General features: G+C 44.6%; 1 protein-coding gene across 1 annotated transcript in view; it reads left to right on the forward strand.

Annotated features, from left to right (window-relative positions):
* Positions 1 to 1141: 1141 nt before the first annotated feature.
* LOC141049886 (extracellular calcium-sensing receptor-like) overlaps positions 1142 to 15692 on the forward strand; it is a 39485-nt gene continuing 24934 nt past the window's right edge. Inside the window, exon 1 of the mRNA XM_073546726.1 lies at positions 1142 to 1185. Coding sequence (XP_073402827.1) covers positions 1142 to 1185 — 44 coding nt within the window. The remainder of the gene's footprint in view (positions 1186 to 15692) is intronic.

A 15692-nucleotide genomic window follows, 5' to 3' on the forward strand; every position in this document is an offset into this window, starting at 1 on the left:
CTGTCAGAGATTGACAGTGGCATTTAACTAGTTAACAGATCATGATTCCATGTGTTGCAGGCACATTTCTCAGCTGTCATGTGCCTGGAAAGGTGCAGGCTCAGCACCGGAGCCTGCACCAAACAAAGGGAATCCGATGTGGCTGTACTATTGTGAGGAGGCCAGGGTGGTAGTCGGGGTGAGGTACTGTTGCATTCCCACATCCTGGCACCCCACAAATGAAACACAGAGTAGAATACTCACTTTAGATTCTAGGGTTCCTTCTGCTTCAGCCATCCTGGCTCCAGATTTCATATCCTCACAAATGACTCCAGAATCTATGACCATGCTTAATAGTTCAACTTTACTTGATAACAGGCTTCTTGACACAGATACAGCACAGTTCTCATGCAATGACATTCCTGGAATTCTCCCTATTTTTCCTGCAATCTCTGCCTTACTGGACAACTCCTGTCCCATCTGAAAATCTCTGTCTCGCTGGACAATCTCTGTCCCATCTGACAATCTCTGTCTTTCCCAGCAATCTCTGCCTCGCTGGAAAAACTGTCCCATCTGTGGCATCCATGCCTTTAGGTCCACCAGCTTCCTCCCATTCACCTTATCCAGTTTCAATAGAGAAAGGTAGAAGGCTCGCCATCTCAGCTTCACCTAATCCCGGCCATAGGCCCCGGATCCTCCTTGGAATGGTTACCGTTTAAGATGGTGACCCTCAGCCTGGGGTCCCTTCTTGCCTCAGAAACTTCACCCTAACTGCTTTCACTGCTGCATCACTATTTCTTGCCCTGGGAATGGCAGCCCAGGCTTTGCTCACTAACCAGGAAGTCCCATCACTATATCCCACTGTCCTGTACTACACCCATCTGTGACTCCTCCCAGTCAGCCTGGAAAACCCCTTATGCTAACTATGCTTCTAACACTCTCATTCTCTATCTCTAATGTGCCCCACTATCCTATACCCGCTACTGTCCTATGCTAACGCTACCCTCTATCCTATTCTATCCCTAGTCTATCCCTGATGCTATACACAACACATGTCAAGCATATACACATTACAGCAACATTACAAGAATACATTATAAATCAATAACACTATGGAACCGCACACATTTAATGTGAATACTGTTCAAAGTGGGGGAGGCATATGACGGCCTCGGTCACCTCCTTACAGTATTACGCCCACCGTCGGTAAGGGGTTAATAGTTGTCTGAGGATTATTCTGCCATAATGAATGCTCTGCTTCATTATTTGCATGTCCAAGCATATTCAGCACTGTAGAACACTCCTCGGGTAATCATTAAAATTGATTGCAATGGCGTACTGGCAATAGCGGCAGACCACACCACCCCGATAGAACCCATGAGTCAGGGGGGATTAGGGTATCATACATTCAACTGTATCTGCATCCTGGATGGTCATAAAACAAAGATCTATCTGTGTTCCATCGTTTTTCCTGAGTATCTGAACTCGGACATCTCAACGTAGCATGCACGATGATGCCACTACGTCTCTTCCTCTGCGTGGATCTTCATAACTCATTCTGACTAGACAAATGCATTGGGGTAACAAGGAGAGGTGAGTAGGTTTCTTTTCTTTCAATGAGTATATTGTACAGGGATATGCTATATGTGGGGGATATACATTGTGTTGGAGATAAACATAGGAGATACACTGTTGGGCCATCATGCCATGTGTATGGGGATGTGGGGCCATCAATAGGTGTGGGGAGTTTTGGGGGCTATCATATGTATGTGATGGTGTGATCAAATTATTTGAAGAGCTGGCTTTGGGTCATTTTGTTGCGTTGAGGGCTAATGGGGGCCATTCCACTCTGTAGTCATATTTGAAGAGCCATTATATTGTGTGAAGGGTTATGTGGGGCCCATTATACTGCATGGAGGGCTGTGTGTATTGTTTATAGTGTGTACATGTGGGGTTGTGTGGCGGTCATAATACTGTGTTGAAAAGTTGTGCGGGGGCCACTTTACTTTTTGTACTTTTTGGTGTCATTGTACTGAATGGTGGGCTTTGTGGGGGCCATTATACCGTGTCCCTCCAGTGGAGGGCAGTGTGGGACATTACACTGTGTGGAGGGCCATTATACTGCTTGTGGAACTGTAGGGGTGATCATACTGTGTTGGGGTCACTCAGGAGGTCCTATGCAGGGGGAAACTGTGGGGACATCATACTTTGCTGAAGGGGCTACTGTGTAGCCATCATGCGGTGTGTGTGGAAGGTTCTGGGGAGAAATTCACTGTGGGGATATCATATCACCCAGTGTTTGGAGGGCAATTTTGTTGGCATTATGTATTGAGTAGAAACACTTGTGGACTTTAATAGAAGCAAAAATACTTAGTGAGTGCCGCAGAATCCTTTATGTGACTATGCCTAATGCTTTGCTGTTTTGAAGTGGGGATGGGGAAATTAGGATGTGGAAACACGGGGGGGTTGACGGGCACCCAGGTCCATTAGCCGGAACTGCATGGGCCAGGGATCATCCCGCTAAACACATGCTCTCCCTTTAATGTGGGCATAATGCTACTCAGACAACACAGAGTTAAGGTAAGACAGTGTGGCAATGCTTTATTGAACCATAAAACAGGCAGATAACACATAGAACAGTCCCAGCACAGTACCCAAGATGGTGCACATTAAAGAATCTCACCCTTCCACTATGGATAATAGCAACTGTGATTTCAGATCTTCCAGGGCCGTTACCCCACCTGTGGCATGCACACAGAGAGGCGGTAACGACAAGCGTAGGAAGATGACCGTCCTTTCCATACAAGGCACAAGGCCAATTGATCTGAGGGTCATAACCTGGCTTCTCCAAACATCTCCGTGGAGACAGGTGACCAGCAGACCCAATCCTGGCTTTCTCCAAACGAATCCATGATTCAGCGATGAACAAATGTGGCAGCTCTGTATTACTCCAGTTGGAGCGATAATACCATGACTTCTGTAATGTAGACTCACTCTGAAAATAATCGGATCTTGATTTTTATAGGTCGCAACTTCTCATTCATTCCGTCATTCCACCACAGGCTTGGAGGAAGGTGGTAGGAGGCCATCCCTCACTGTTGGAGTGTTTAAACAACACACATAGATTGTCCTTCATATTGCAGAGCACCAATGGGTGATCAACATATTAACAAACATTCAATCATTGTGTCTTTGTTTTCCCTAGATAGTAGAACAATACTCGGACTGCAATACAAGGACAGATACATTGGTTAATCAGGAGCCAGTCAACAAATGGCAGCCAGTGAACAATCATTTAGTGACAATAAGGGTCAACAGTCATTTTCACAGGAACTCTAGCTCATGTCCCTGGGCCTACTGAAGTAATATGTCTGGAAAATTCAGATTAAACGCAGTGTCACCACATAGGACTTCTGCTATAGAGCTCCATTATTTCTATGTGTGAGAAGTGTGGCATGGGTCTGTAGCCGCGGGCGAAGCACTTGTCTCCTCTTTTTGTGGCCCATGCACACTACATGACAGTGTGGGTCCTGGTTGGGTGTTTGTATTCATGTTGTGAGGGTTTTGCGCACTTATAGGCTGCCGATAACCAGTGGTGTTGACTGGCCTGGATCATACGTTCTACAGTTCAATAAAAGAGACTTACGTACAGAAACAGTCTTTACTGAACTGTAACTTGGTAAGGGTTTTGTACAAGGGGTAGCAGGTACAAAGTCTTATGGACGTTTCCTTGCAATACAAAGAATTTTCACTACACAATATCCTTCCAATGTAGTCTACTCCAGAGCCCGGGAAGCACATTCTTTTGCCCGGCTTCTATGCTACAGTCCTGATCAACAAGTTTCCCTACTCGCTTAGCGCTTACACATCTTATTTCTTGTAATACTTGCACCCTTGATCTACCACCCAGGACCCCCACTAGTCCCATGAACTCAGTCCTGTTTAGGCCCTTTACCTTCGGCGTTTGCTAGTTCAAGCTTTGTCGTAACTCTGCATCCTATCCAAGGGCCATTTTCCGAAAGGCCATTCTGTCTCGTTGGTTACTTCAGGATCTTGCTATTCTTGTCCTTAAGTCTCCTTTCCTTCTGTGGATCACAGCAGAACTACTCTTTTCACTCTCCAAACCCTATCTATCTCCAGGAAGCAGTCTCTCTCCCCTTAACACTGAAAGCCCTCACACTATAGGCTAGTCCGAAACATTAACTTTATCTTACTATGATGTCACTATCTTATACACTATGCTTATCCTACACTGAACATTAGGGTGACCGCAAAAAAATCGATGTCGGAATCTTGTTCATCTGGACCCCACAAAACGATTCCCCTTTCCAGATATTGAGATAGCCAAAATTTGAGCTTGATCAAACGACGTTAACCCGTGCCGCTCGTCGCTCAAAGTTTGAAAAAATCCAAATTGAGGTATTTTAAGATTTAGGTATTTTGCATAGTCTGTTAGACTATAAAGAATGTGACCATAACATTGCAGAAATAGCCCTGACCAAATTTTCGAACCATTTGTGGTATTTGAATGCAGAGTTGGTGGGATTATCGTTTTTTGATCCCACCATTACAGACAATGAAAAGTTGTTAATGGCTAATAAATTGCTCAGTAGCACAGATGAACCATCAGAGCACGCTAGGGTTGTAAATCCAAAAGTTAGGAAAGAAAAATTAAAAGAGGTAGGAAGTAACCGACTTTAACGACCTTCTGACAAAAGATGAAGAGCAAAAGCAATATGTCCTGCAAGCTGTAAGCAAATGCCGAGCATTATATTCTGACGTTTCAAAAACTACTGTAACAAAAGCTCTAGAATAGATTAGATAACTATGTAAAATTATCAACTCATGTAGGTTAGCGTGCTCTGATGGTTCATCTGTGCTACTGAGCAATTTATTAGCCATTAACAACTTTTCATTGTCTGTAATGGTGGGATCAAAAAACGATAATCCCACCAACTCTGCATTCAAATACCACAAATGGTTCGAAAATTTGGTCAGGGCTATTTCTGCAATGTTGTTGTCACATTCTTTATAGTCTAACAGACTATGCAAAATACCTAAATCTTAAAATACCTCAATTTGGATTTTTTCAAACTTTGAGCGACGAGCGGCACGGGTTAACGTCGTTTGATCGAGCTCAAATTTTGGCTCTCTCAATATCTGGAAAGGGGAATCGTTTTGTGGGGTCCAGACGAACAAGATTCTGACATTTTTCCCCCCCATATGAGATCTGGTCACCCTACTGAACATTTATAACACTGCTTACCTTACATTTCTTATAACAGTATACATCACCACATCACGATACATTACAACAAGAAATATACCAAAGACGCACAACATCCCTTGTAGATTGTGAGCCCTCGCGGGCAGGGTCCTCTCTCCTCCTGGACCAATTTTGACTTGTATTGTTTATACTATACATGCTTTTATTATGTATACCCCTTTTCACATGTAAAGCGCCGTGGAATAAATGGCTCTATAATAATAAATAATAATATTAACATAATTCACATTGCACCATACACAAGGCGCCATTGGTGTCTTCAGGGGTAGGAATGCGACAGCAATTGTCCACCACCACCACCCTTTCATATGCCTCTGATTGACAGTATCCTAGGTTGTTATGTGCCAGATGCTAGGATTTCTGCTTCTGTCTCATAATCCAAATTGAATGAATCGAGATGTTTTGAAAATTGTGGTTCCATTTCTTCATCATTTGCAGATCAGTATCATGTCTATTGTCATGTGATTTCCAGAATTCTATATCTGTATATATGTATAGAATATTATGTCATCATTGTCAGTAACGCACATGGGACTTCGCATCTGCACAATTTTATCTCACAGATCACATAAAATAAGCCTACAGAGATTCCACATATTAACCCTGTCAAGAAACGAAAAAAATAAAAAATAAATGACTCATCCACCAAGTTCCCTCCGGTACAGAATTTCAGGACACAGAGGGTTAACTCATGGTATATATTATGCTACAGCTTCTATAAAAAGAGGAAATATCCCACATCATCCAGAGAAGAAAGTCTGTAAGACGGCAAGTATGCAGCAGAATTGTTTTTTATTATTTTTTTTCTTATTGCTGACTGCTGCACATGTTTAATCATTTGAGAATATTTGAGAATTTTATTTTAAATTTTTTTTTTTTAATTTTTACAATTTTGCATTTTTCTGCTTTTTTTTTACATATTGTACTTTATTTCATGTCATTTTGAAAAACATTACGAATTAAAATTAAGGACTGTACGGAATATTTTTGAGTCACCTGCAGATGGGGATTTTTATATATTTTCTGCATCTTTTTTACTTTAATTTTTTATGTAGTATAGACCAGTAGGGATGAGCGAAACGGGTCAAAAAATTTCAAAAGTCGCCGACATTTGGCAAAGTCGGGTTTCATGAAACGAAACCCGACCCTAGGATGAGGTCGGCCACGAGGTCGGCGACTTACGCGCCAAAGTCGCGTTTCAAAAGTTTGTTTTGTGCTCTTTTTCAGCCGATCAGGATCCACGGACACTGTGGGCAACGTGATGACATAGGCACGGGTCACCACCATCTTTCAGAAGGGCATGCAAGTGATTGGCTTGCTTTGGTGGGCGTCACAGGGGGTATAAAAGGGCGTGCACGCCGACCGCCATCTTACTTCTGCCGATCTCAGTATAGGGAGAGGTTGCTGCTGATTCTGTAGGGAGAGCGTTAGGCAGGGAAGAAGACAAAAAAACTGCTTCTGCTGCTAGCGATTTGGCCTGTACAACACACCAGTCACTGTGTGTGCAGTGCAAGGGGAGGCTATATAGTGGTGTATCAGTGGTGTTGGTTGTTGGGCTGCCTTCTAAGGCTTCCTGACATTCCTGCATTGCTGTTTACCCACTGCTCCGCAAACTGCTTTTTTAAAAGCAATCCAATCTCCCTTATCCTCTAGTCACTTTTGTCACAGCTGTGCCATCGAGCCTGTGACATAGCGCTCAGATATCAGTGGGCCTCACACAATCCAAAAGTGTCCAGTGTCCACAAGTGTCTGCAGAAATTCAAAATCTCCCTTACCCTCTAGTCACTTTTGTCACAGCTGTGCCATCGAGCCTGTGACATAGCGCTCAGATATCAGTGGGCCTCACACAATCCAAAAGTGTCCAGTGTCCACAAGTGTCTGCTGAAATTCAAAATCTCACTTATCCTCTAGTCACTTTGGTCACAGCTGTGCCATCGAGCCTGTCACATAGCGCTCAGATATTCATTGGGCCTCACACAATCCAAAAGTGTCCAGTGTCCACAAGTGTCTGCTGAAATTCAAAATCTCACTTATCCTCTAGTCACTTTGGTCACAGCAGTGCCATCGAGCCTGTCACATAGCGCTCAGATATTCATTGGGCCTCACACAATCCAAAAGTGTCCAGTGTCCACAAGTGTCTGCTGAAATTCAAAATCTCACTTATCCTCTAGTCACTTTGGTCACAGCTGTGCCATTGAGCCTGTCACATAGCGCTCAGATATTCATTGGGCCTCACACAATCCAAAAGTGTCCAGTGTCCACAAGTGTCTGCTGAAATTCAAAATCTCACTTATCCTCTAGTCACTTTGGTCACAGCTGTGCCATCGAGCCTGTCACATAGCGCTCAGATATTCATTGGGCCTCACACAATCCAAAAGTGTCCAGTGTCCACAAGTGTCTGCTGAAATTCAAAATCTCACTTATCCTCTAGTCACTTTGGTCACAGCTGTGCCATCGAGCCTGTCACATAGCGCTCAGATATTCATTGGGCCTCACACAATCCAAAAGTGTCCAGTGTCCACAAGTGTCTGCTGAAATTCAAAATCTCACTTATCCTCAAGTCACTTTGGTCACAGCTGTGCCATCAAGCCTGTCACATAGCGCTCAGATATTCATTGGGCCTCACACAATCCAATAGTGTCCAGTGTCCACAAGTGTCTGCTGAAATTCAAAATCTCACTTATCCTCTAGTCACTTTGGTCACAGCTGTGCCATCGAGCCTGTCACATAGCGCTCAGATATTCATTGGGCCTCACACAATCCAAAAGTGTCCAGTCTCCACAAGTGTCTGCTGAAATTCAAAATCTCACTTATCCTCTAGTCACTTTGGTCACAGCTGTGCCATCGAGCCTGTCACATAGCGCTCAGATATTCATTGGGCCTCACAAAATCCAAAAGTGTCCAGTGTCCACAAGTGTCTGCTGAAATTCAAAATCTCACTTATCCTCTAGTCACTTTGGTCACAGCTGTGCCATCGAGCCTGTCACGTAGCGCTCAGATATTCATTGGGCCTCACACAATCCAAAAGTGTCCAGTGACCACAAGTGTCTGCTGAAATTCAAAATCTCACTTATCCTCTAGTCACTTTGGTCACAGCTGTGCCATCGAGCCTGTCACATAGCGCTCAGATATTCATTGGGCCTCACACAATCCAAAAGTGTCCAGTGTCCACAAGTGTCTGCTGAAATTCAAAATCTCACTTATCCTCTAGTCACTTTGGTCACAGCTGTGCCATTGAGCCTGTCACATAGCGCTCAGATATTCAGTGTGCCTCACACAATCCAAAAGTGTCCAGTGTCCACAAGTGTCTGCTGAAATTCAAAATCTCACTTATCCTCTAGTCACTTTGGTCACAGCTGTGCCATCGAGCCTGTCACATAGCGCTCAGATATTCATTGGGCCTCACACAATCCAAAAGTGTCCAGCCTGTCACATAGCGCTCAGATATTCATTGGGCCTAACACAATCCAAAAGTGTACAGTGTACTTAAGTGTCTGCTGAAATTCAAAATCTCACTTATCCTCTTGTTACTTTGGTCACAGCTGTGCCATCGAGCCTGTCACATAGCGCTCAGATATTCATTGGGCCTCACACAATCCAAAAGTGTCCAGTGTCCACAAGTGTCTGCTGAAATTCAAAATCTCACTTATCCTCTAGTCACTTTGGTCACAGCTGTGCCATCGAGCCTGTCACATAGCGCTCAGATATTCATTGGGCCTCACACAATCCAAAAGTGTCCAGTGTCCACAAGTGTCTGCTGAAATTCAAAATCTCACTTATCCTCTATTCACTTTGGTCACAGCTGTGCCATCGAGCCTGTCACATAGAGCTCAGATATTCATTGGGCCTCACACAATCCAAAAGTGTCCAGTGTCCACAAGTGTCTGCTGAAATTCAAAATCTCACTTATCCTCTAGTCACTTTGGTCACAGCTGTACCATTGAGCCTGTCACATAGCGCTCAGATATTCATTGGGCCTCACACAATCCAAAAGTGTCCAGTGTCCACAAGTGTCTGCTGAAATTCAAAATCTCACTTATCCTCTAGTCACTTTGATCACAGCTGTGCCATCGAGCCTGTCACATAGCGCTCAGATATTCATTGGGCCTCACACAATCCAAAAGTGTCCAGTGTACACAAGTGTCTGCTGAAATTCAAAATCTCACTTATCCTCTAGTCACTTTGGTCACAGCTGTGCCATCGAGCCTGTCACTTAGCGCTCAGATATTCATTGGGCCTCACCCAATCCGAAAGTGTCCAGTGTCCACAAGTGTCTGCTGAAATTCAAAATCTCACTTATCCTCTAGTCACTTTGGTCACAGCTGTGCCATCGAGCCTGTCACATAGCGCTCAGATATTCATTGGGCCTCACACAATCCAAAAGTGTCCAGTGTCCACAAGTGTCTGCTGAAATTCAAAATCTCACTTATCCTCTAGTCACTTTGGTCACAGCTGTGCCATCGAGCCTGTCACATAGCGCTCAGATATTCAGTGGGCCTCACACAATCCAATAGTGTCCAGTGTCCACAAGTGTCTGCTGAAATTCAAAATCTCACTTATCCTCTAGTCACTTTGGTCACAGCTGTGCCATCGAGCCTGTCACATAGCGCTCAGATATTCATTGGGCCTCACACAATCCAAAAGTGTCCAGTGTCCACAAGTGTCTGCTGAAATTCAAAATCTCACTTATCCTCTAGTCACTTTGGTCACAGCTGTGCCATCGAGCCTGTCACATAGTGCTCAGATATTCACTGGGCCTCACAAAATCCAAAAGTGTCCAGTGTCCACAAGTGTCTGCTGAAATTCAAAATCTCACTTATCCTCTAGTCACTTTGGTCACAGCTGTGCCATCGAGCCTGTCACATAGCGCTCATATATTCATTGGGCCTCACACAATCCAAAAGTGTCCAGTGTCCACAAGTGTCTGCTGAAATTCAAAATCTCACTTATCCTCTAGTCACTTTGGTCACAGCTGTGCCATCGAGCCTGTCACATAGCGCTCAGATATTCAGTGGGCCTCACACAATCCAAAAGTGTCCAGTGTCCACAAGTGTCTGCTGAAATTCAAAATCTCACTTATCCTCTAGTCACTTTGGTCACAGCTATGCCATCGAGCCTGTCACATAGCGCTCAGATATTCATTGGGCCTCACACAATCCAAAAGTGTCCAGTGTCCACAAGTGTCTGCTGAAATTCAAAATCTCACTTATCCTCTAGTCACTTTGGTCACAGCTGTGCCATCGAGCCTGTCACATAGTGCTCAGATATTCATTGGGCCTCACACAATCCAAAAGTGTCCAGCCTGTTACATAGCGCTCAGATATTCATTGGGCCTAACACAATCCAAAAGTGTCCAGTGTCCACAAGTGTCTGCTGAAATTCAAAATCTCACTTATCCTCTAGTCACTTTGATCACAGCTGTGCCATCGAGCCTGTCACATAGCGCTCAGATATTCATTGGGCCTCACACAATCCAAAAGTGTCCAGTGTCCACAAGTGTCTGCTGAAATTCAAAATCTCACTTATCCTCTAGTCACTTTGGTCACAGCTGTACCATTGAGCCTGTCACATAGCGCTCAGACATTCATTGGGCCTCACACAATCCAAAAGTGTCCAGTGTCCACAAGTGTCTGCTGAAATTCAAAATCTCACTTATCCTCTAGTCACTTTGGTCACAGCTGTGCCATCGAGCCTGTCACATAGCGCTCAGATATTCATTGGGCCTCACACAATCCAAAAGTGTCCAGTGTCCAAAAGTGTCTGCTGAAATTCAAAATCTCACTTATCCTCTAGTCACTTTGGTCACAGCTGTATCATTGAGCCTGTCACATAGCGCTCAGATATTCATTGGGCCTCACACAATCCAAAAGTGTCCAGTGTCCACAAGTGTCTGCTGAAATTCAAAATCTCACTTATCCTCTAGTCACTTTGGTCACAGCTGTGCCATCGAGCCTGTCACATAGCGCTCAGATATTCATTGGGCCTCACACAATCCAATAGTGTCCAGTGTCCACAAGTGTCTGCTGAAATTCAAAATCTCACTTATCCTCTAGTCACTTTGGTCACAGCTGTGTCATCGAGCCTGTCACATAGCGCTCAGATATTCATTGGGCCTCACACAATCCAAAAGTGTCCAGTGTCCACAAGTGTCTGCTGAAATTCAAAATCTCACTTATCCTCTAGTCACTTTGGTCACAGCTGTGCCATCGAGCCTGTCACATAGCGCTCAGATATTCACTGGGCCTCACAAAATCCAAAAGTGTCCAGTGTCCACAAGTGTCTGCTGAAATTCAAAATCTCACTTATCCTCTAGTCACTTTGGTCACAGCTGTGCCATCGAGCCTGTCACATAGCGCTCATATATTCATTGGGCCTCACACAATCCAAAAGTGTCCAGTGTCCACAAGTGTCTGCTGAAATTCAAAATCTCACTTATCCTCTAGTCACTTTGGTCACAGCTGTGCCATCGAGCCTGTCACATAGCGCTCAGATATTCATTGGGCCTCACACAATCCAAAAGTGTCCAGTGTCCACAAGTGTCTGCTGAAATTCAAAATCTCACTTATCCTCTAGTCACTTTGGTCACAGCTGTGCCATCGAGCCTGTCACATAGCGCTCAGATATTCAGTGGGCCTCACACAATCCAAAAGTGTCCAGTGTCCACAAGTGTCTGCTGAAATTCAAAATCTCACTTATCCTCTAGTCACTTTGGTCACAGCTATGCCATCGAGCCTGTCACATAGCGCTCAGATATTCATTGGGCCTCACACAATCCAAAAGTGTCCAGTGTCCACAAGTGTCTGCTGAAATTCAAAATCTCACTTATCCTCTAGTCACTTTGGTCACAGCTGTGCCATCGAGCCTGTCACATAGTGCTCAGATATTCATTGGGCCTCACACAATCCAAAAGTGTCCAGCCTGTTACATAGCGCTCAGATATTCATTGGGCCTAACACAATCCAAAAGTGTCCAGTGTCCACAAGTGTCTGCTGAAATTCAAAATCTCACTTATCCTCTAGTCACTTTGGTCACAGCTGTACCATTGAGCCTGTCACATAGCGCTCAGACATTCATTGGGCCTCACACAATCCAAAAGTGTCCAGTGTCCACAAGTGTCTGCTGAAATTCAAAATCTCACTTATCCTCTAGTCACTTTGGTCACAGCTGTGCCATCGAGCCTGTCACATAGCGCTCAGATATTCATTGGGCCTCACACAATCCAAAAGTGTCCAGTGTCCAAAAGTGTCTGCTGAAATTCAAAATCTCACTTATCCTCTAGTCACTTTGGTCACAGCTGTATCATTGAGCCTGTCACATAGCGCTCAGATATTCATTGGGCCTCACACAATCCAAAAGTGTCCAGTGTCCACAAGTGTCTGCTGAAATTCAAAATCTCACTTATCCTCTAGTCACTTTGGTCACAGCTGTGCCATCGAGCCTGTCACATAGCGCTCAGATATTCATTGGGCCTCACACAATCCAAAAGTGTCCAGTGTCCACAAGTGTCTGCTGAAATTCAAAATCTCACTTATCCTCTAGTCACTTTGGTCACAGCTGTGCCATCGAGCCTGTCACATAGCGCTCAGATATTCATTGGGCCTCACACAATCCAAAAGTGTCCAGTGTCCACAAGTGTCTGCTGAAATTCAAAATCTCACTTATCCTCTAGTCACCTTGGTCACAACTGTGCCATTGAGCCTGTCACATAGCGCTCAGATATTCATTGGGCCTCACACAATCCAAAAGTGTCCAGTGTCCACAAGTGTCTGCTGAAATTCAAAATCTCACTTATCCTCTAGTCACTATGGTCACAGCTGTGCCATCGAGCCTGTCACATAGCGCTCAGATATTCATTGGGCCTCACACAATCCAAAAGTGTCCAGTGTCCACAAGTGTCTGCTGAAATTCAAAATCTCACTTATCCTCTAGTCACTTTGGTCACAGCTGTGCCATCGAGCCTGTCACATAGCGCTCAGATATTCATTGGGCCTCACACAATCCAAAAGTGTCCAGTGTCCACAAGTGTCTGCAGAAATTCAAAATCTCACTTATCCTCTAGTCACTTTGGTCAGAGCTGTGCCATCGAGCCTGTCACATAGCGCTCAGATATTCATTGGGCCTCACACAATCCAAAAGTGTCCAGTGTCCACAAGTGTCTGCTAAAATTCAAAATCTCACTTATCCTCTAGTCACTTTGGTCACAGCTGTGCCATCGAGCCTGTCACATAGTGCTCAGATATTCATTGGGCCTCACACAATCCAAAAGTGTCCAGTGTCCACAAGTGTCTGCTGAAATTCAAAATCTCACTTATCCTCTAGTCACTTTGGTCACAGCTGTGCCATCGAGCCTGTCACATAGCGCTCAGATATTCATTGGGCCTCACACAATCCAAAAGTGTCCAGTGTCCACAAGTGTCTGCTGAAATTCAAAATCTCACTTATCCTCTAGTCACTTTGGTCACAGCTGGGCCATCGAGCCTGTCACTTAGCGCTCAGATATTCATTGGGCCTCACCCAATCCAAAAGTGTCCAGTGTCCACAAGTGTCTGCTGAAATTCAAAATCTCACTTATCCTCTAGTCACTTTGATCACAGCTGTGCCATCGAGCCTGTCACATAGCGCTCAGATATTCATTGGGCCTCACACAATCCAAAAGTGTCCAGTGTACACAAGTGTCTGCTGAAATTCAAAATCTCACTTATCCTCTAGTCACTTTGGTCACAGCTGTGCCATCGAGCCTGTCACTTAGCGCTCAGATATTCATTGGGCCTCACCCAATCCGAAAGTGTCCAGTGTCCACAAGTGTCTGCTGAAATTCAAAATCTCACTTATCCTCTAGTCACTTTGGTCACAGCTGTGCCATCGAGCCTGTCACATAGCGCTCAGATATTCATTGGGCCTCACACAATCCAAAAGTGTCCAGTGTCCACAAGTGTCTGCTGAAATTCAAAATCTCACTTATCCTCTAGTCACTTTGGTCACAGCTGTGCCATCGAGCCTGTCACATAGCGCTCAGATATTCAGTGGGCCTCACACAATCCAATAGTGTCCAGTGTCCACAAGTGTCTGCTGAAATTCAAAATCTCACTTATCCTCTAGTCACTTTGGTCACAGCTGTGCCATCGAGCCTGTCACATAGCGCTCAGATATTCATTGGGCCTCACACAATCCAAAAGTGTCCAGTGTCCACAAGTGTCTGCTGAAATTCAAAATCTCACTTATCCTCTAGTCACTTTGGTCACAGCTGTGCCATCGAGCCTGTCACATAGCGCTCAGATATTCAATGGGCCTCACAAAATCCAAAAGTGTCCAGTGTCCACAAGTGTCTGCTGAAATTCAAAATCTCACTTATCCTCTAGTCACTTTGGTCACAGCTGTGCCATCGAGCCTGTCATATAGCGCTCATATATTCATTGGGCCTCACACAATCCAAAAGTGTCCAGTGTCCACAAGTGTCTTCTGAAATTCAAAATCTCACTTATCCTCTAGTCACTTTGGTCACAGCTGTGCCATCGAGCCTGTCACATAGCGCTCAGATATTCAGTGGGCCTCACACAATCCAAAAGTGTCCAGTGTCCACAAGTGTCTGCTGAAATTCAAAATCTCACTTATCCTCTAGTCACTTTGGTCACAGCTATGCCATCGAGCCTGTCACATAGCGCTCAGATATTCATTGGGCCTCACACAATCCAAAAGTGTCCAGTGTCCACAAGTGTCTGCTGAAATTCAAAATCTCACTTATCCTCTAGTCACTTTGGTCACAGCTGTGCCATCGAGCCTGTCACATAGTGCTCAGATATTCATTGGGCCTCACACAATCCAAAAGTGTCCAGCCTGTTACATAGCGCTCAGATATTCATTGGGCCTAACACAATCCAAAAGTGTCCAGTGTCCACAAGTGTCTGCTGAAATTCAAAATCTCACTTATCCTCTAGTCACTTTGATCACAGCTGTGCCATCGAGCCTGTCACATAGCGCTCAGATATTCATTGGGCCTCACACAATCCAAAAGTGTCCAGTGTCCACAAGTGTCTGCTGAAATTCAAAATCTCACTTATCCTCTAGTCACTTTGGTCACAGCTGTACCATTGAGCCTGTCACATAGCGCTCAGACATTCATTGGGCCTCACACAATCCAAAAGTGTCCAGTGTCCACAAGTGTCTGCTGAAATTCAAAATCTCACTTATCCTCTAGTCACTTTGGTCACAGCTGTGCCATCGAGCCTGTCACATAGCGCTCAGATATTCATTGGGCCTCACACAATCCAAAAGTGTCCAGTGTCCAAAAGTGTCTGCTGAAATTCAAAATCTCACTTATCCTCTAGTCACTTTGGTCACAGCTGTATCATTGAGCCTGTCACATAGCGCTCAGATATTCATTGGGCCTCACACAATCCAAAAGTGTCCAGTGTCCACAAGTGTCTGC

This window comes from Dendrobates tinctorius, unplaced genomic scaffold (assembly GCF_039654945.1).
Source record: "Dendrobates tinctorius isolate UK_male_01 unplaced genomic scaffold, ASM3965494v1 ptg000151l, whole genome shotgun sequence".
Classification (NCBI taxonomy): domain Eukaryota; kingdom Metazoa; phylum Chordata; class Amphibia; order Anura; family Dendrobatidae; genus Dendrobates; species Dendrobates tinctorius.